This window comes from Habropoda laboriosa, unplaced genomic scaffold (genome assembly GCF_001263275.1).
Source record: "Habropoda laboriosa isolate 0110345459 unplaced genomic scaffold, ASM126327v1 scaffold297, whole genome shotgun sequence".
Classification (NCBI taxonomy): Eukaryota; Metazoa; Arthropoda; class Insecta; order Hymenoptera; family Apidae; genus Habropoda; species Habropoda laboriosa.
Genome location: NW_017100406.1, coordinates 268,419 through 287,926, shown reverse-complemented (window position 1 = coordinate 287,926; position 19,508 = coordinate 268,419). Strand labels below are relative to the sequence as shown.

Genomic DNA, 19,508 nt, shown 5'->3' with positions numbered 1-19,508 from the left:
TTCTTTGGGAAAGGTCTGTGAAGTCAACGATACGTGAACGATTCAGCTGTGATAATCGTCCTGCGTCGATACACACAGGTCGCAGCTCTATTTTTCCCACCCTGGTGGAAAGTTTTTGGGCGAGAAGAGGTGAAAAAGCGAGGTGACAGGCTCGTTGGGAATCGATATCGAAGGACTTGTAATATCGGATAGAAACACAGGGAAATTGAATCTGACCGAAAACTGGCGGTATCGGATTTGTCGCGAGGGCGAGGTTTCCGCGGGATAAGAAGCTTCTGTAACGCGAGAACCTGTGCCAAAAGCCGCGACGAACGGAATATTATTCCGCTCGGAGACCCCTGGATCCTTCGTATGCGAAGGGAACGCCGAGGAAAAGCGCGAACTCCGGGAAATCCCTGGCGAAAAATAACCACCGACAAAAGCGGGGCGTGTCTGTCAGTCGCTGCGAGGCCTTGACATGACTACAGCAAACTTTGTTTCGTTGTTTTCTTCTCTCTCTCCGCGATATTTCACAGTTTCATCGCGAACCCGTGTATCTGCTTCGAATCGAACACTTTTCCTTTCTTTTTTTAGGATTGTTTTATAAAGTGCAATAAATCCTTGTATACACGTACGTTGCTTCGAGAATAACCCCTGTGTCTTGCATGCCCTATATTCGTTGGTGTATGAAGGTTTGCTCGGTTGCGGGGATATTTTAAAATGCTCGTAACTGAAAAACGAAGCCTCGAACGCGACTTTTTTATTCTTCCTTTTCGACTTGTATCGACTTCTAGAATCACCTCTGAAATTTTCTGCCAACAATTCGTGAAAATTTTGTACGCGTGTAGTGATTTTTCGAAGGTTGTTCGAAGAGATTTTGCTGGAAGAGAGAGGAAGTATATCGCGAGACGATTTAAATGCAATTTCTCGAGGTGGTGGAAAAAGGCTGTAGACGACGTAAAATCGATGATCCGGCACGTAACGGGACGCGTGTCCTTAACCGTCCTGCTATGGTGACAAGTTAACAAGAAAAATGTTGCCCGTTAAACAAAGCAAAACCCCTCTTGGATTGAATAACCAACTGTGAGGCAGGGATAAGAAGGAGGAGGAAGTGGATACGTAGGGATAAAAGTGGCGAGAAATTGGTGGCTCGTGACCCTGGCTGAATTTCGAGGATGAACGAAGGGTCTTCGACGATAGGTCAAGAGGAATAGCGAGTCACGCTTGGTGAAATCCTACGAGTATAACATTGGGTCTCGTCCACGAGAATTACCCCTGGGGAGCTGGCAAACTTCTTGTCGATACTTCCTCGAAAAGTGGTTGCCGGGAAGAGAGGCGCCGACGTTTCCTCGTGGATGAAGATGGACCAAACTGTCGGCAGTAACTTTCTTCAGATCTTACGATAATTAATTTCTTTACAGAGCGATGTTTATACAGAATTTCTCGAAGATTCGACGAACCCTTTGAAGCAGACTGACCTACAGTATAGTCCAGCTATTCTGTTACAAACTAAAATAATCTGTTCTGTGGTTCGCGTGTCTCCTTGTGCAGTTGTTTGTCCGGTAAACAAGGTCCCCATCGATTATCCAAGATTTACGTAAAGCAGTAGACTCGAAGGTAGACTTCGTCCTCTAGACACGTTCAAGGAAACTCTCGTCCTTGTCACACCCTACAATCTTCCCTCGTTTTTCTCTATTTTCACTCGTCGAAAAAAAGAACGAAAGCTCGGGCGAAATGGACGATAGCTCCGTAGAAATCAGGAAAAGCACGTAGTAACGCGTAAGAAGAGTAGACACACGTGAAAGTAGGAAGCCTCGTTTGGCTGTGTTCTGGGAAACGTCGAAGAAAAAGTGACCATAAAGCCGCGAGTTTATACAACTTTTGTTTTCGTGCTTCGTCTCTGGAACGACTGTTGGTCGTGGCACAAACCTAGCCCGGAGACTTTCGAACGTGTTATTAGAGGCTGTAAATATTTTTACAATCCACTGGACTCGGTAAACTTTTCCAATGGGCTGTAGCGATCGTCCGTGTGAAAGAGATACGATAGGGATGGGAGAGAGAGAGATCGTTCCCCTCTCGAACCATTCGAACCGTTGCCATTAAGGCTCGCGACGCGCAGCCTCGCAATATCTTTCGAAACTTGGGACATTTCACGACGATACCGAGGAAGAGTTCAAATTGAATCGCCTATCTTGCCGTCGTTTATCTTAGAATTTTCAAATAGTTTTCGACCAAGGTAAACTTACTCGAATCTCATTTTTCCCATCGATTCCACAATTTTTCTATGGATTTTCAATCTATTTTATCTGAAAGTATTGGATTCTTGGGAAAGTTTATAGCGAAATTTGGGAGGAATTGGAACGGTCGTGTCTCTATTTCTAATTGAGATAAGAGATAAATTTAAATGGGGGTTTTATTCGTTACTTTACGAGGAATCCAACGCACCCTCGATTATTCGCCACGGTGACGAATTTTTCGTGGCAACGCTCCGCTGCAGAAAATGTAGTACGTGTAGAAATTAATTTTCTGCCTTTTTCACAAAGTCTCGACGACGTTATCCACTAAAAATCGCTATAGTTTTCAGAGAAGAAATTCGTTAGTGTAGGGCGTCTGGGAAAATAACGTATTCTTCCGTAGCAAAGGGTCACTTCCGACTGCCCCGTCCTCGGCCCGAGCCGTCACTCTTTTATTATTGTTTTACACATATCACATACATTCTAGTTCGGCCCAGCCAGACGGCGAAGCCGTCGCCGCGCTCGGTGATTCCCTGGGCGAACATACGCGGATCGGTCGCGATAGCGATGAAACGATGCGGAAATAAACGCGGATCGGTTGCGATAGCGATGTGACAACACCGACCGGGTCCTTGGCCTCTGCCCGTGCCAAAGTGCACCTGTACCTGTGAGAAGATCCGTCCCGAAGACGGTGAAGCGAGCATCTCGAAGCCACGCCCAGCGCGCTCGGTGGGGGTGACTCCGCCCCTTTGGGTCTTTCCCTGGGCCTGTTCGAGTAGGGGAGGACAGGGATCGGCAGGGCGACGCGTCCGAGTACTTTCTGACATACCTTACATTAGTTATGTAAGACTAAGGAAACACAGGCGCTTAAAATAACTGATTTAAAATAACGTCGGTTTGCTCCTCGGTGACTGTTTGCGATATTGTGTGGGCCGCTGCCCTTTTTCCGTTTTTATACGGTTTTTCAGCCGTTGGGACCGTGCAAGCTTTGGGGTGGAGGTGCAGCCTGCGCTCATCCTTGTCTAAGGCCCACTGTGGCTTGGGTCGTTGTCTATGCGCGTCGCATGAAAAATCTAGAAAGGTGATCCGAAAGGATGAACGTTACTTTGAACAGAATTTTCCGCCAATAAAATTGAAACTTGAGAAAAACGCCCGAAATTAATTTGTACACCTACCAACGAATAAAACATTTACCTCTGTCTCACTTCAATAAGAAACACAGATAGGAAAGCTCGAAATTTCCACAGAAACTTTCACCCAGCCGCTCTCAATCGCCGTTATTTTCGTTACACCTTCGGCATCGCCTTCCACGCGGGCTGGCAAGTGTACAAAATATCTGGAAAGGGAGAGACCGCGTTGGGAAAAGTAACATTGCTCGACGTAACGCGTCGCGACGTTCAGATCGATACGACAATCTTTCCGAGCCCTAGTGCATTCTAACCGATGATAAATGCGTTCGCGCACAGCACACACACGCACGTACGGTGCTCGTATTTCGGGAGGAGATGAGTTCGGATGCATCGCGGGGCTTGCGTATTGAATTAAGGGGATGAACGGTGTGTGGAACAGGCGGAGAGACGGGAGAAAAAAAAGGGAGAAAACCAGGAGAGAAGGAGAGGAGAGAAGAAAGAAGACCATTGGAATTCAATGGTCGCGCGCGGATTTTGTTCATCCGGCGGACGTAGCTCACGAGAAGAGGGAGAGACGGAATATTTACAGCGCTCGTAAAACGTCCCTAGGTACGAATAACTTGCGCAGCTCTGCCTCGCTGCTAAACTCTACCAAATTCAACGATTGTACGGTATCGTTTAGGAAGCGTGAATTATAGTACAGTAGTTAACGTAGGGCGGGTTAAGTGTTAGCTATCGTTGGATCGCCGATAGAAGCGACGTTTAACGGGGAGAGCCAAAAATTTGGGTGGAAATTCGAGAAACTTTTTCAATTGTTTTCTGAAGAAAGTACCGGTAGAAGTCGAACGAAGCTTGTCTTAGACAATGATAGAGTGTGAGAGGGCTGTGATGCCTGGTTTTGCCTGAATTTCTCAAGAGTGAGGCCAGGTATTGGGGTGGCATTTAAATCGGAGCAATCAAAGATCGGCGTTTCGTGGACGAGAAACTTGTTAAAAGTGGCAAAACGTGACGTATAGGCGACAATACAGAGAATGACTCGAAGATGGAAAAATAGGGCTGTTTAAGCCAGGAAGACAGGAATTGTGAGTACGCGGTCTTTAAGAAGCTCTATCGCGGTACTTCGACATCGAAACGGATTAAACAGCGAAGCATCAGCTTCTCTCTCAGCTCCTCGTCTCCACAGCTTCTTTGACCCTAGCCTAATAGTTTCCCCTGCGTTCCAAGGCGCACACAGTTCTCTAAATTAGCTTCGCTAACGAGTTCCCTAAGAGGCCCACGACGAAAACGCACTTCTCTCTCCTTCTTCGCTCTCACACCTCCTATCACCACCATACAGCCGCATTTCTATGTAAATATAACCCCGTAGTACTCGTACACTGCTCGTTAAGTCTCGCGGTTCGTGTTACAGAACACGATACACCTTACGTACCCTTTTCACCCTACAGATGTGACAATATTTCTTCACCGTGTACACGCGTCAAAAGTGTCACAGTCGACTAAGCAAACAGTGTATTAAAGAATAAGAAACAAAAGTTTCATTTTTGCCTCGGTGTATTTCCCCTCTATTTCTATTCTACTCTCTCTCGCCTTTCTACTTTCTTTCTATTCATTTCTACGACACGCGTGAGGCGACGTCATCGTAGAGAACAGAACGGAAGGAAAGAGGAAATGGTAAAGACAGGAATGTATACAGGGTGTCCCGTAACTCCTCGAAAACCCGGAAATGGGGGGTTGCTGGGGTGACTCTGAACAACTTTTTCCTTTACCAAAATGTTGCTTGAAGCTTCATTTTTGAATTATTAACGAAAAACGGTGGCCAATCAGAGCGCGCGTAGAGCCCGCGCTCAGGGTACACTTAAGACTTTTGGGGTGAAGAAGGATCTAAGACCTTATGTGAAACAATTTTTGTTTCCAACGCGACGTATGAACCTAGACAATAAGCGTTTAAAGTAATGTTAACCCATTTGCATCACGACTCTACCTATGCTACTGAGCTCAGACATCAGCGGGGTATCACCGCCAACATCAATCCACCCGTATTCTTATTGTAGTGTAAGAGTAAAGAATTACAGGGGCTTAGAACGACAGATATTAAAATGACGTTGGTCCGCTCGTCGATGGCTAGGTACGGTATTGTGTGGGCCGCTGCCCTTTTTCCCGTTTTTGTATGCTTCTTCGGCCGTTAGGGCCCTGCGCTGCTCCATGTCTAGGGCCCCCTGTGGCTCGGGTCTCGCGGTCGTTGCCTAGGCGCGTAGCACGGCGCCTTACAGTAGTCTATTACTACTGATGGTCTGCGGAATATTCCGCGTCCGGTGATAAATGAAAGTCGCGACTCGCGGAATAGTCCGCGCTTGGTGATAGGTGACGATCGTCATGTGCGGAATATTCCGCTTACGGATGCAAATGGGTTAAGGAACGTAAACTTGGGAACAGCGAAAATGACTAAAAATATAAAAAGGTGACGGGTCAAAAAAGACCCGGAGACCGTTCTAGGGTTCATTTTTGTTACATTTATCTAGCTTATAAGTGTAACATTGCGATGCTCGTTCTTGTTGCACATATTTTACGTAGAAGTAATAAGCTGTTTAAAATTTTCCTCTCCTTACTTTTTGTTCTTCTCCTTTTCTTTGAATTTGATAAAGTACGAAACGACGGAACTTCCTCGCACATTATTACACGGCGCCAGCGTTTTAACTGTACATATATCCAGCGGCGAGGAAACTTTCCTCGAGCATTAAACGAACTACTTGAGCAGAGAGACGTGATTTTTTTCCAGCCGAGGCAGGGATTGCAGTCGCGGCGGAAATGAAGACGCCTGAGGAACGTACCGCCGAGGAGAAAATGGCGCTCCTCGGGAAACCGAAGTTGGGAGAGGTGTCCAGAGCGCAGATACGGATCAAAGAGTCGAAGGAGTTCAAGAACACCGTGGATAAACTGGTGCAGAGGGCAAACGCCTCTATTCTACTCGGTGAGTCGATCGTTCTTCTGTTTCACTGTACGTTTGCGACCACAGGCGGTGAATTTAAACACGTTGCGTCTAGAAGGGCTAGAGAGGGATTGAAATTTTTTGAGTTAACAAATCATCGAGTTTGACCGAGGATGAGGTATTTAAACGCGCTGTTTCGGATGATATTGTTCGAAAGAAGAGGTTGAGAAGGATTCAAATTTTTCACTCGAGCAAAAAGAATCACTTGAAGAATTAATAAGCTAACTTTAAATTTTTTGCGAATGAGACTTTGCAGAGAGCGGATTTTCTAAAAAATTAACAACCTATCAAATCACTGTATTTAAATTTTTAGCGAAGAAGTGAGACTTTGCAGAGAGCGAATCTTCTCACAAATTATTGTTAAGCTAACAAATCAGTTTATTTCAATTTTTTGAAGAAAGAATGAAACTTTGCAAAGAGTGAATCATCTAAAAAATTATTCCTAAGCTAACAAATCATTGTATTTAAATTTTTTGGGAAGGAGTGAGACTTTTCAGAGTATGAATCTTCTCACAAATTATCGTTGAGCCAACAAATCACTTTCTTTAAATTTTTGGAAAAAAGAATGAAACTTTGCAAAGAGTGGATCTTCTCACAAATTATCATTAAGTTAACAAATCGTTGCATTTAAATTTTTTGGGAAGGAGTGAGACTTTGCAAAGAGTAAATCTTCTCACAAATTATTGTCAGGCTAACAAATCATTGTATTTAAATTTTTTGCGAAGGAGTGAGACTTTGGACAGAGTGAATTTTCTAAAAAATTATGGTTAAGTTAACAAATCGCTTTATTTAATTTTTCTGCAAGGAGAATGAAACTTTGCGGAGAGTGAATCTTGTAAAAAATTATGGTTAAACTAAGAAATCGCTTTATTTGAATTTTTTGCGAAAAAGTGAGACTTTGCACGGAGTGAATCTTCTAAAAAATTATTGCTAAGTTAAAAAACTACGTTATTTAAATTTTTCGCAAAATGTCAACCTTCCAAAAAATGATCTCCTCGTTCAGCTACATTAGCGACAAGTTTCGTGCGACGAAACTGACTAACAGCGCGATTCTCGTCTCTCGAACGTTACCCCGCTGTCTTAATCTACGCAATCTCTCCTCTCGATATCCTCCTATTTCGCGATTTCGACCGTCCCCTATCTCTTACTCACCGCGACTTTAAATCCTCCTTATTCCGCCCCTCAAACGTACGTTCTCCCCGTGAATAGTCTCTGATCATCTGATTAAAACTCGAGTCGCATTAAGAAACCGTCGACCTACTGGTGCATACATATAACAGAAACTGGCGAACCAGAACGAACGACACAGTCGTCATCTCGAGTGTGTTTGACGAGAAACAATTAGAGAGAAGAGAAGCAAGTCTGGTTTTACTCGTGCATTTGCCATGGTTGTCACGTAGAATCCTCTTTTTGAAACAGCAAACCTCGAGGAAACAGTCTGCTGTGGAGAGAGAGTAGCAAGCGTTTTTCCTCTCTTTTCTTTCTTTCTCCGAATTAAATTCCCTTCGGTAATTTGTTCAATCGATTGAATCGAATAGAGGTAGGAGAGCTGGAGTAATGAAAAAAGTATAGATTTTAAATTCATACCTCGATTAGATAGTATCGAGTAAAAATTGTTTTCCTATACTGTGTCTGTACGTCGATTAACCAAGAGAAAAACACTTCTCTCTGTGCTATGTGGAAGCCTCAGGGAAACGTTGAAGGGAGAAGAATCCTTTGGATAGATTGAGACGGGGTTGAAACGTCTGGAAAGTTTTGTGATCGAAGAGAAAATACAGGATCGAATATGAAGTTAAATAGGTATATTCTGCAGGCGTGAGTTAACGTTCTTAGAGGAACGGTAAACGCGTGTGTGCAGTTGAATTTGAAGGTGTAACAAGGAAGTTTCTACGAGAGGTTAGCGATTCAGGAACGAAATGAAACTCCGAGTTTCCGTTTGCAGCTACGTTAAACCTGTTCAATTAGCTTGATTCTCCGGAAGGCTTCCGGCGGATGTGCACGTGGGATTATGATGGGAGAGGGAGAGGCTCGTAAAAAGAGCAGGTTGCTTCCAGGCGTCGTCGCTCCCGCTTATTCCGCGCTGGAAATTAGGTTCGAGATCAGTGTCCCGTTATATCGAGTTCCAAACTTCTGGCCTCCAGGCTAGAGTCACATGGCCAGAGCGCAACAGAGAGAGGGAGAGCAAAAAAGGGAGAGGAAGAGCAAAAGTGACATAGAGAGAGAGAGAAAAAGAGCAAAAGAGACAGAGAGAGAGTGAAAGACAGAGGGAGAGACAGGGAGAGACAGAGCGCAAAAGAGAAAGAGCAAAAGGGACAGAGGAAGAAAAAGAAGACAGAGAGGGATAGAAGAAGAGAAAAAGGCAGAGGGAGAGACAGGGAGAGACAGAGTGCAAGAGCAGTCGAGTTAACGTAAAGTCCGGTAAATTCAATAGCGGTGAAAGTTGAAGGGGTAGCTTGGTACGGGCGGTAGTAAATCGGCTAGGGGTTCTATTGCGCGGCCGTTCCTTTTGTTCGACGGCCCGTTTTGCATTTCACGTTTTGCCCTACCTTTTCTCACGAAGAAATCGCCAGGGACACGTCTTCTTCGCGCCTCGATAAAACGTTTTCTCGCTGCCCTCCTTCCTTCCTCCCTACTCTCCAGAGATTTAGACGGTCCCTCTCTTGATCTCTCTTACCAGATAGAAAGAGAATTCCTAAAGTAGAAAGAGAGAAACAACGAACGAAGGAGAGAGAAAAAAACATGAAACACACAGAGAGAAGAGAGAGGAAATTAATGGATTCAAGCTCGATGACGGATCGAGTCTACTGTTCCTTTGAACAGGAAGAAATCCTCGAGGAGGAGAGAGAAAGAGAGAGAGAGAGAGAGAGGAATCGTAGTAGCGTTTCGAGGCATTCGACCGATTGATTTATTGGCGGGCAATGTGTCTGTCGAGCTCGAGGACATCTTTGTTAATTGAGCACCGACTGTCTGGTTCAATTCCGTGAGTGGGATTGTTCCTCGAATGGATTCGACGTTGTAACCCGGTGAATTATTTCGGACATTCGTGCAACTTGTTATTGCAAAGATATTGGAATAATATAATCGAGAAAGAGAGATTGAATTTTCATTTGCACGGAGATTTATCGGAGCGAGTAGGTCGACAGGAAGTTGGTGTATAGCGAAAGGATTTATTCAATTCTAGTATGCAGAAATGTTGGTGGAAATTGCTAGAGGGTGAAATTAGTCTGTGAAACCTTTTCTATGTGTGCTTAATTTGTTGCGGTCGTTAACATATTCAAACACATTTACCCCGTATTAGTAGCCCGTCGCGTTTCCCATATTCCGCAATGTTTACATAATCGCGCGGCGTTTTCAAGATAGCGTAACGCGGACCCGGAATTAAAATGAAAGTTGAACGAAGCTTAAGCGTAATCGTGACGAAGTTCATATAAAAAATTCGCCTTTTCGAATGTGCAAAGTATAATTTTCACGGGGTGAAATTTTCAGACGGTCAAATTTTTAGGCGGTCGTGCTTTCAAACTGGAATTGTGAAACGTTTGAATTTTCAAGCGTTTAAATTTTTAGACGCTCAAATTTTGAAACGACGAAGTTTTCAAGCGTTCAAACTCTCAAGCGTTCAAATTTTCAAGCGTTGACACTCTCAAACGTTCAAATTTTCAAGCGTTGACACTCTCAAGCGTTCAAATTTTCAAGCGTTCAATCTTTCAAGCGTTCAATTTTTCAAGCGTTCATATTTTCAAACGTTTAAATTTTCAAGCGTTCAAATTTTCAAGCGCTCAATTTTTCAAGCGTTCATATTTTCAAACGTTTAAATTTTCAAACGTTTAAATTTTCAAGCGCTCAAATTTTCAAGCGCTCATATTTTCAAGCGCCTATATTTTCAAGCGCTCAAATTTTCAAGCGCTCAAATTTTCAAGCGCTCAAATTTTCAAGCGCTCATATTTTCAAGCGCCTATATTTTCAAACGTTTAAATTTTCAAGCGCTCAAATTTTCAAGCGTTCAAATTTTCAAGCATACAAATTTTCAAGCGTTCAAATTTTCACACGTTCAAATTTTCAAATATTCCGTTCGTCCCATCTCAGCTAAGGCACTCAGAAAACTAAGGGACTTTCTTATGCAGAAAGAATCGAAATTACGGGGCGAAGAACTTGGAGCGGCGATTGCGTTGAACCGCGGCCAAGGGTGCGGGCAAAAAGGATAGTCTTGGGATCGTTGCCTCTTCGACGAACCTTCGAAGCGTTTTTACTCGCGGGAACCATGCCGTCTGCCGCGAACTTTCTTGTTCGGTGGCGGTCATAAATCAGTGCGGGCGATCGTTCGCGGATTTCCAACGGATCCGTCCGAAACGAACACCGGTGTTTCGAACACGGATTCTTTCCTTCGATTTTTCCCTCATCCCCGTTGAATAATTCACGCGTCTTCCCGTCTTCCGTTCGCGGTAATTGGCCGTCTGTTACACGATTCGTTGCAACGTCATAAATCAACTTGTCGCCGAAGCTTTCGCGCGACGACACCATCCATTTTTCCCTCCACCAGCGATAATTTCTACTTTCCAACGCTATACCTCCTTCGAATGTCATTTTTCTTATTCAACCTTTTTCCTCCAACTCCTGTCGATCAATTATTCTCACCGCTTACAATCAGAAAGATCGGATCAAGTTCTCCCTCTAAATTTATCATTACTCGTGCACGATCCACAAATTGCACTGTTCCAATTCAGTTTCCCAATGGGTAATTCAATTGTTTATGAAAATCTCGCGATGCAACGTTTTCGGTTCGGCTATTGTGGAAACGGGGCTTTCCATCAACGGCTAACGGCTGTGACGAGCGGACGCGTCTGATTTTTCAGATATTCCAGCCAGTTTTTTTCCCGTTTTTGCTCCTCGTTTTGTTTCCCTCCGTGGTTTATCTGAATTTGAATAACCACAGAGGCAGAGAGAGAGAGAGGAGAAAAAACGTCACAACCAGGAGACTGGTGCAGTTTTGTCGAGAAAGTGGATCAAGGTTCGGTACGGTAGACCGGAATATAGCGGAATAATCGCGCGGTTAACATTTCTCAGCGGAATAATGACGCGTTTGTAGAAATTGTAGCGGTGCGGGGTTTCCTGTGGACGCTCCATTGAGCGTAGAGCTCTTGGTGAGTACAGCGAAGATCGTAGGGAAGCGGATTCTGAACGGAGAAGACCATTACGCGCGGAAGATACGCGGGAATTTACATTTAGAGCGGCCGCATTGCTACTTCCTGTGACCAGGAAGGTCGAGAATCGTTAAGGGTAAAGTTCGCTTATACCGTTTTAACCGTCGCCCTCCCGAATTATCCGACAGTTGTGGTAGAAAATATTTCTCACTATTTTCATGCATATTCTAATGGTACACGCAACATGAAATATTCGTCTTCGTTGTATCGAAACATTTCTGAATAAGTAAACGAGTCTGTATTTGGTCGTCTTGTTCTACTTGTCTCGTCTGTTCCCTTGAAGTATAGTCGGTGAAACAAATGTAGGGAGCTAGTCAAATTGGTTAGGATATGTCCCACAGACCTTGTGATCAATTTAGATCAAGCCCGTTCAGCTGGTTGCCCGCAGGGCAGTGGTTCGCCCGCACGGGCAGTAAGCCACGCCTTCCCGGGCAACGACCCTGTGGCGGGGCACTGTATGAATTTAGAGGACTATGCTTCGAAGGTAGAGCTTACACTCCCATCACAATTATTATTTACAACTCTTCTTTAATGACTGTCCACGTCACTTGCCCCTAGCTTTGCCCGCGGGCAACGCCGGACGCCCGTGCCCGCAAAAGAGTTCCTCAAGCGGTCCTGGTGTAGATTTTAGACTCCAGATGAATCGATACCTCGACCAATTGAAGGCTGATTGCTCTCTACCACTCGATCGTATCGTGTGCAATGCAAAACATGTCACGATTCTTCCGGAGATCGTACTTGACCGTGTATATTTAAAATTTCGAATTTAAATATTTGAATATTTCAAAATTTCAATTGGAACATTTGAATATTTAAATCGGACGCTTTGACTGCTATCAGCGTCTATTGGCGCTCGACAAAAAAGCTCACCGTGTATACATACTATCAACGCCTATAGACTCTCCTGTTTTTACTTCACAATTTAATTATGTATTTCACAAATGGAATATGTGCAAACGTTAAACTACAAAGCGGCTATTAAGCGAGCGTTTTACTTCGACACAGCCAAAGTAGCGAAAGGGTTGAATAATCGAGAATTAGAGAAATATCATAACCGGTTGAATTCCCCGTGTTCCAGCGTGATTAATTTCCTTCTAACCTCGACAACTTGAACACGCTTGAACGAAACGTTGAATATCTGTTCCAGGCACCAGTTCCTGGAAGGAACAGTTCACGGAGGCATTAACCGTGAGCGGAGGAGACGAGGACGAGGGCGAGGGCGGCGGAGAGGCGGCAGCGCCGTCCACCATGGACTATCTGATGCACGGAGTGACGATATTCTGGAAGGTGTTGTTCGCGTTCGTTCCGCCTACGGGTAAGTCGTCGGCGAGATATCGAACCGCGTCTTCTCCCTCTCGAGAACGATAGGAAGACTCTTTTCTCGAGAGGCGGATGCTGGGAAGGGGGTGGTTTCTGTCGGAGCTGCATCTGGCACGCGTAACTTATGTTTGTCAACAGCCGCGCGAGATGCGCTCCACTTATTCTCACGAGCCAGCAGGCGTCTCGTGAAATATCTGTTTGGTATCGTCGAGAATACCGTTCCGCCGCGAGTGCCTTCGATTTTTCAGAATAACGCTGCCGCGACAAAATTGCCCATAACTGATTTATCCGGCGCATTAGAGCTTCACGATCGTGCTTATGGCCGACGTAGATTAGATCGTGGCAGTTGAAGACGGTTCGAGAATGGAAGAAGAAAATTTTACGGCTTCTCTTTATCTTTGAAGCAACCTAGGAATTTTTGAAGTGTGCAGACACAGTAGTGTCGCGTTAGCTGTCCTTGATTGGGACCATATCTGGCCAGCTATCAAGTGAGATAGAATTGTAGAAAATTCTATGGTTCTTCTCCATTGAATGCGTTTGAACGATGGTCAACTAAGGAGGCAAAGTCTCGGTCAGCTAACGCGGCACTACTGTACTTCGTTCGTAAAACCAAAATTGTCTTAGAAAAATTTTTAATAAAAATCTAGGGGAAGGGTGGATAAAATAGGCTATAAATTTCCCTCGTAAATTTTCCCCTCAAGATTAGGCCGCTTGTAATACATCGTAAAATACAACAGGATAAGTAAACCTTCGTATCGGTCACATTTGTAAGGTTAAACTTTTTCCGCTCACGCTGCTCGTTTCGGCGAATGATCAAACTGCCTTCGTGATAAAACAGACGTAAAAAAACGGCGACGAACAATTTGGACGAATGGTAGTTCGCCGGAATAACCTCGCGAACAGCTACTCGCGATTTTTCATCGTCTCCCGTGAAAGAATCCGCACGATTCAAGCCGGAGGTAGCGGTAAGTACCGGCACACATTCCTCTCACGAAAGGATCTTCCCGCGGGTTTTTACTGCGGACAGGTAGTGAGTTACTAGGACGTGTAGAGCACGGCGGAAGACTTTTAGCGCGAGAAGGGCTCCCCGAGGAAATGGAAATCGAGCTCACCCCGTGGACCGTGTTTGCCCTTTAAATTCCTGCCTACCTATTTTTCCCCCCCCGTTTAAATACCGTTATTCCACCTTTCCCGCTCACAATAGACGATTAAACGTTGGAAAAAGCACGCGTGAAAGCTTGCATTGAACGTAACTCGCCGTTGAATGGGAAAAGAGAATTAATCGAGGATTGTCTGACTATCCATTGACTCGAACTACTTGCCCGACTGAATTTCGTCCGTTGAGAACAGTCCGGGGAGTAATTTCTGCGTTATTATTTGTAGATTTTCGGTCGACGAAGGAGTTTATTAGCAGCAATACCATCGAAACGTCCTATTCATTAACGCGGAAGCGTATTTCACGGTAGGTTTTATTCGTAAGCGGATAAAGAAGTGTCGTTAAAAGTACAGTAGGGAACAGTCAGGAAGCTTGGACGACGGGCGGATGTTTATGCGACCTGTGATATCGAGGAGGCAAGTTTGCTCGGGGAAAATAGCTGTTTACTGTTCCGACTAGGAACGACTTCGCCGGCCGTTTGTGTCGGTTTCCACCGGAAATCAGCCCTCGTTGCCCCCCAGGAAGATATAGACGGTAACCGTGGAGCTTTCGACGCTCGTGTAATGGATCTTGCTCGACTCGACTCGCGATCACATAAATTTCAACGTTTCAGAAATTCACCCGAAAAAGTAACAATAATTGCACCGAAATTTCAGCCAATTTTTAAATACCTTCTTTTTCAAAAATCTCTCCTGAAAAACTCTTTTCACGGAGAATCAGAAAAGAGAAAAGTATTAACAATTACGTCGATATTTTGGGTAAAATTTTCACAGGTTCTTTTGAAAAACACTCTTTTTATGGAGAGTCAGAGAAGAAAAAAGTATTAACAATTACGCCGATGTTTCTGATAAATTTTTTCACAAGGTTATTTTGAAAAATCTCTCCTGAAAAACACTCTTTTCACGGAGAATCAGAGAAGAGAAAAGTATTAACAATTACGCCGATATTTTTGGTAAAATTTTCACAGGTTCATTTAAAAAGTCTCTTTGGAAAAACCGTCGTTGGACGGAGGATCAGTGTCCATTCGTTTTATTGGCCTATTAAACGTGTTCCCGGAACGTCGATGGTAACGAAGGTTACACAGGTACTCGAAACAGCTAAACTAATTATCCGCTCGGGCTCTTCTCGCTAATGAACAACAAACGGACGCGGCAGGGTAATCGTAAAATCACCGCTTTACGTTCGTACCCGGCCGATAAAGAAGAAGTATTCGATTAATTCCCATAAAGAGCCGCACTTTTCGTTCCGTGATTCCGCGGTACGAAAACGGATAAAACGAGTCGTTTGCGCCGTAAACGTGATCCTCTTTCCTTCGTTTTCCCCCCGGTTTTTCTACCCTTTTGTTCCTTTTACACAGGGTGTAAAACTCAACAATGATCCGGCATGTACAAAGGGTAACGCCGGTGCAATTGGATAAAGTGGGGACGCGTCGAACGCGTTGCTTGATAAACCAGGCGGTTTTCGACCGTAGAGATTCGAGAGTGGGGGGGTTGGTGTGAAAAAAAAAACACGGTCGATTTTTCATCTCGCGCGGTAATAATTTTATACTCCGCTCTGTTTAATGAAATATCCCGAAATACGCGATAAAACGCCGCGTAAAATCTACACAGGATACTATTAATTTCCGCGAAAATCCCGCCTGTTCTATCTTCCCTATCCGAGCGTCGACGTGAAATCAATTTTAAAAGGCGGACAAAGTTTGACTCGTAAAATTGCACTTGGAATTGGCGCAAAAAAAAGGAGAGAAAGAAAAACGAGCGCGTTCTACAATGTGAACGTTTCTGTCTCGATAATGGATCAGAGAAGAATTATTACAATCGAACGTAAAAAATTCGGTTTAATTGTTGCAATTCTCCCACGATTCTCTGCTGCTTCGTGTAACTGTCGCGTTTCCACAGCTTTCTCCGTTCGCAATTATATTTCCTCGTTGAGACACGTCGGACGAGAAATCGGAAGGAGTTTCGAACGGCGCGAAACGACGAAACGACCGTGACACGAAACAGTGTGTAAGCCGTCGTTATCGAGGAGAGGTAGATAACGATAAGGTGGTAGGGTCCGCGATCTCGCGCGAAGAAACCTTCAGCTAAATCCAGAGAGGCTATAAAGTGGTTTTTCCTTAGTGGCGCGGATTATGCAGAGGGTTGGCTTTCGATCGGGGTTCGATTGCGCCGGGTCGACAGCCACTCGATAAAAGCGCCGAAGGGAGAGACGGAGATAGAAGTGTGTTCGTGACACGCCCTCCGGGCAATAATTTTCCACTCTTGCTATCACAACCTTGCGTATACACGCGATCACACGCCTTAAATCACCGACACTTTCCACGCGTCGTGTCGTAAAAACAATTTCCCCAAAGCTTGCTCTTCGCCTCTGAACATCGGTGAAATAAGAACGACGAGACGCGTCTTGTCTCTGAGGGAATTGCCTCTCGATTCTCGAGAACATTTTTCCCAGATATATATATATATATGTATGTACACTTGGAGAATTTTCCTTCGCAGGAATTGTCTTTGTCGCGAGTGAAAACATTCTGGGAGAGATTGCGAGACGAGGTGAAGTTTGGTTTTTCGGTGGAACGCCCCCGCGAGGACGGTGCTCCGACTAGGGGTGGTTTATCGATCGAATCGAGGAGGATCGAGAGGCGAGATAAGGGTAAAACGGCGGGAGACAGAAGGTATCGAGGGGAGTGAAAGCTCCTCGCCCCGTGAAGATCATTGGCGCGGGAAAGCGGGCCGCCGCTCTGCAGTGTCCTAGAAAATGTACCAAGGATGCAATCTCGAACGAGCCAGGCCTGGTTGCTCGGTACACGCTGCGTTCGCCGTCAAACGGACACGAAATATCGCATGCACGACCGCGTCCTCGACAATTATTGACGGAAATATTGTATACCCTTTTCGCTGGCTTTACCTCCTTTCAAAACCACTCCACCTCCTCGGGGGGTATAATAAAGGAAAGTGGAGGAGAATGGAGGAACGAATGTATCCTTGGGACACGAGAAGATCGATTCAACGTCTGTTAATATCGCGAAAGTTGCTTGCAGAATCGTCGTATATAGGTGAAATGAAATCAGAGGAGATGATAAATTAGAAGGGGAGAGTGAAGATTAAGACGACGACGGACTCTCTTCTTCGATGTATACAGAGCTCGTTTAATGACTCGTGGAAAAAATAGAAGCGTAGCGGGTGTCTCGTGATTAACGCGATAGATCACGAACTGACGAGGCCATCAATCACGAGGGACAGAGGCGCGCGGAACAACCGGTGGAAAAGGGGAACGTGTTCGACGGTATTCGAAAAGGTTGGAAAATTGAAAACAGAAAACAAAAATAGTGAATTTCCAACGAAATAACTCGACAGCCGCAGGAAAGATCGAAGAGAAATTCGCTTCTCTCGAGACCAGACTCGTTAAGTAGTCGAAGCAGTGACTAGTAAGCCGTAGTGCTTCGCGGCGAAGTGGTTAAAGGCGTGACTGCAAAGCCAAAGGTCCCGAGATCGAATCTCCTCTCCTCTACTTTGAAGTCTCGTGTGAAATTTTCTGAAATTTACAATTTCCTCGGATTCTCTCTTGAAATTCTCTAAATATCCTCGAGTACAGAGTTAAAATAAAATAGGAAATTTAAAAAAAAATAAAAAATGGAACAATTTCCGGATTAGATGTAACGTTACATATTAAGTACTACGGGCGCGGAGTTTCTGAAAATGATAAGCTTTATCACCGAGTTTTAAGTACCTTCTAACTAGCGGCAAAGGAACTCCAGAGCACAACGAAGAGGGAAGGGAGAATCTCCTCTACGACGTGAAGCTCGATGATATTACCCTGGGAGGGGGAGGATCGCAACTCTGTGGAGGGATTTGTGGCGCTCTCATTGTCTGCTCGGCAGATACTTTGCCCATCCCTATCCAGCTCACGAAATTATTTAGAACCTCCACCTAACGCTCGTTTACAACCTAGACACAATACGAGATGATTAGTCCGTCCTAAAGTGTGCTGCAATTTCCAAAAAAAGAGGACCAAATTTGCATCTGCACGCCTGGAAATAGAAAATTCTGGATAAAATACCGAAGGAAGAAAAGAAACTAACGAACAGCATAAAAAAAGAGGAAACGCCTGGAGTTGGCTTGGAAAGAAGATTGTAAATCGCGACACTTTACTAGCAGGCCAGAGAGAGAGAGAGATGATTATACAACAGTGTTCCAAAATTCCATCGCAAAAAGTTGCAGCGCGCGTGGACGTGCAACTCTCTCTCCCAGCTGTGTGCGCGAGATATCCAGTAATGAAATTCTAATTTCGACCGTCGAAAAACAAATTACAGATCTATTTGGCTCCGTGCTACTTCCCCCGCGACGCTTTGGGACTCTTGGAATAATTCTCCATGCAAATTCCCTCGCAATTATAATCGAGAAACAACCGCTCACTCTCGTCTCTTCTCGCTGTGCAAAAGCTTTCGCGGAATTGCCGATCCCGCGGACACTCGGCTGGGAATTTTTCCGAATTCAACTCGAAATCTTTCGTTTCACTCTGGATAATATTCTACGTTCAATTATAACTTTATTCGTTAGAAAGTTACACACCCGACACCTCGTTCCGCCCCTTATCTGTCACCGTTAATTAACAAAAATCTCGAGTAACTCGAAAGCAATTTACGGTGACCATGAAACAGCATCTGCGAGTCGAGCGTGTATAAATTAGCTCTGGTAGCCTTTTTGCGGCACGAACGCCGTGCCGTGCGGGGCATAATAAATAAAAGTAAGGACAGAGAGAGCGGGGCAGGTCCGCAGAAGAAATTAGAACACGTTGGACAAAAACCGGCGGCGTATCGAAGAGTTACGGGTGGCGACTGTGCGCGTGCACGCTCGATTAAACTTGTTCGAGTAAACTGTATTAAATTCTCGTGGAGACGAGGAGAGAGAGAGAGAGAGAAACCTCTCTGGAAAGGCTAGTGCATGTGCGTGGTCATTATACAGGTGTGAAAGAAGAAATGGCGTGTTAAAAAGTGTAAATGAAACTCGAGCAAGCAGACGTGTATAGACTGGTTAAACGTTCGACACACTTTGCCCATGTTACTCGATATTCCAGCTTGAAATATGCAAAGACACATGATCTCTGTTTAATAACCGGCCGATGTAAAGTGGGACCGTGTGCAGTATGAAAACCGGACGCAATAAAGGGAAGAACTGTGATCTTCGTTGGTGGTTGCTTCGTAAACTAAAAGCGACGGCGCCCAAGGGACTTATGAAACCTGTGTGCGTTACATACGGGAACCTGTATTCTCGATGTAATATGCATAAAACGTTACGTAAAGCTGAATTAATGGGCGGTAGAGGGAAGGAGGTTCTTTCGAGGCGTGTAAACCTTGTTCAAGGATTCTACGATGAGAGAGGTGCATCTTTTCAAATTTATCCTCCATTAACATCCTTGTCCTGTGATTTTTTCGTTTTTTATTTCTTGGCGGATACGTGGAGGAATTATCCTAGCGAGAAATTTGTTGAAAATACAAGCTTGTTATCG

The 19,508-nt window shown here is 44.7% G+C and overlaps 1 protein-coding gene across 4 annotated transcripts in view; it reads left to right on the top strand.

Annotated features, from left to right (window-relative positions):
* LOC108575426 (sodium/calcium exchanger 3) overlaps positions 1 to 19,508 on the top strand; it is a 163,040-nt gene that overhangs the window by 109,467 nt on the left and 34,065 nt on the right. For 2 of the 4 annotated variants that reach the window (XM_017938212.1, XM_017938213.1), the window contains 2 exons: positions 6,120 to 6,311; positions 12,675 to 12,842. In XM_017938212.1, the coding sequence (XP_017793701.1) occupies positions 6,120 to 6,311; positions 12,675 to 12,842 (360 nt within the window). Of the gene's footprint in view, positions 1 to 6,102; positions 6,316 to 8,724; positions 8,748 to 12,674; positions 12,843 to 19,508 lie in introns of all 4 variants that reach the window. The other 2 variants (XM_017938211.1, XM_017938214.1) reach the window with 2 other exon arrangements.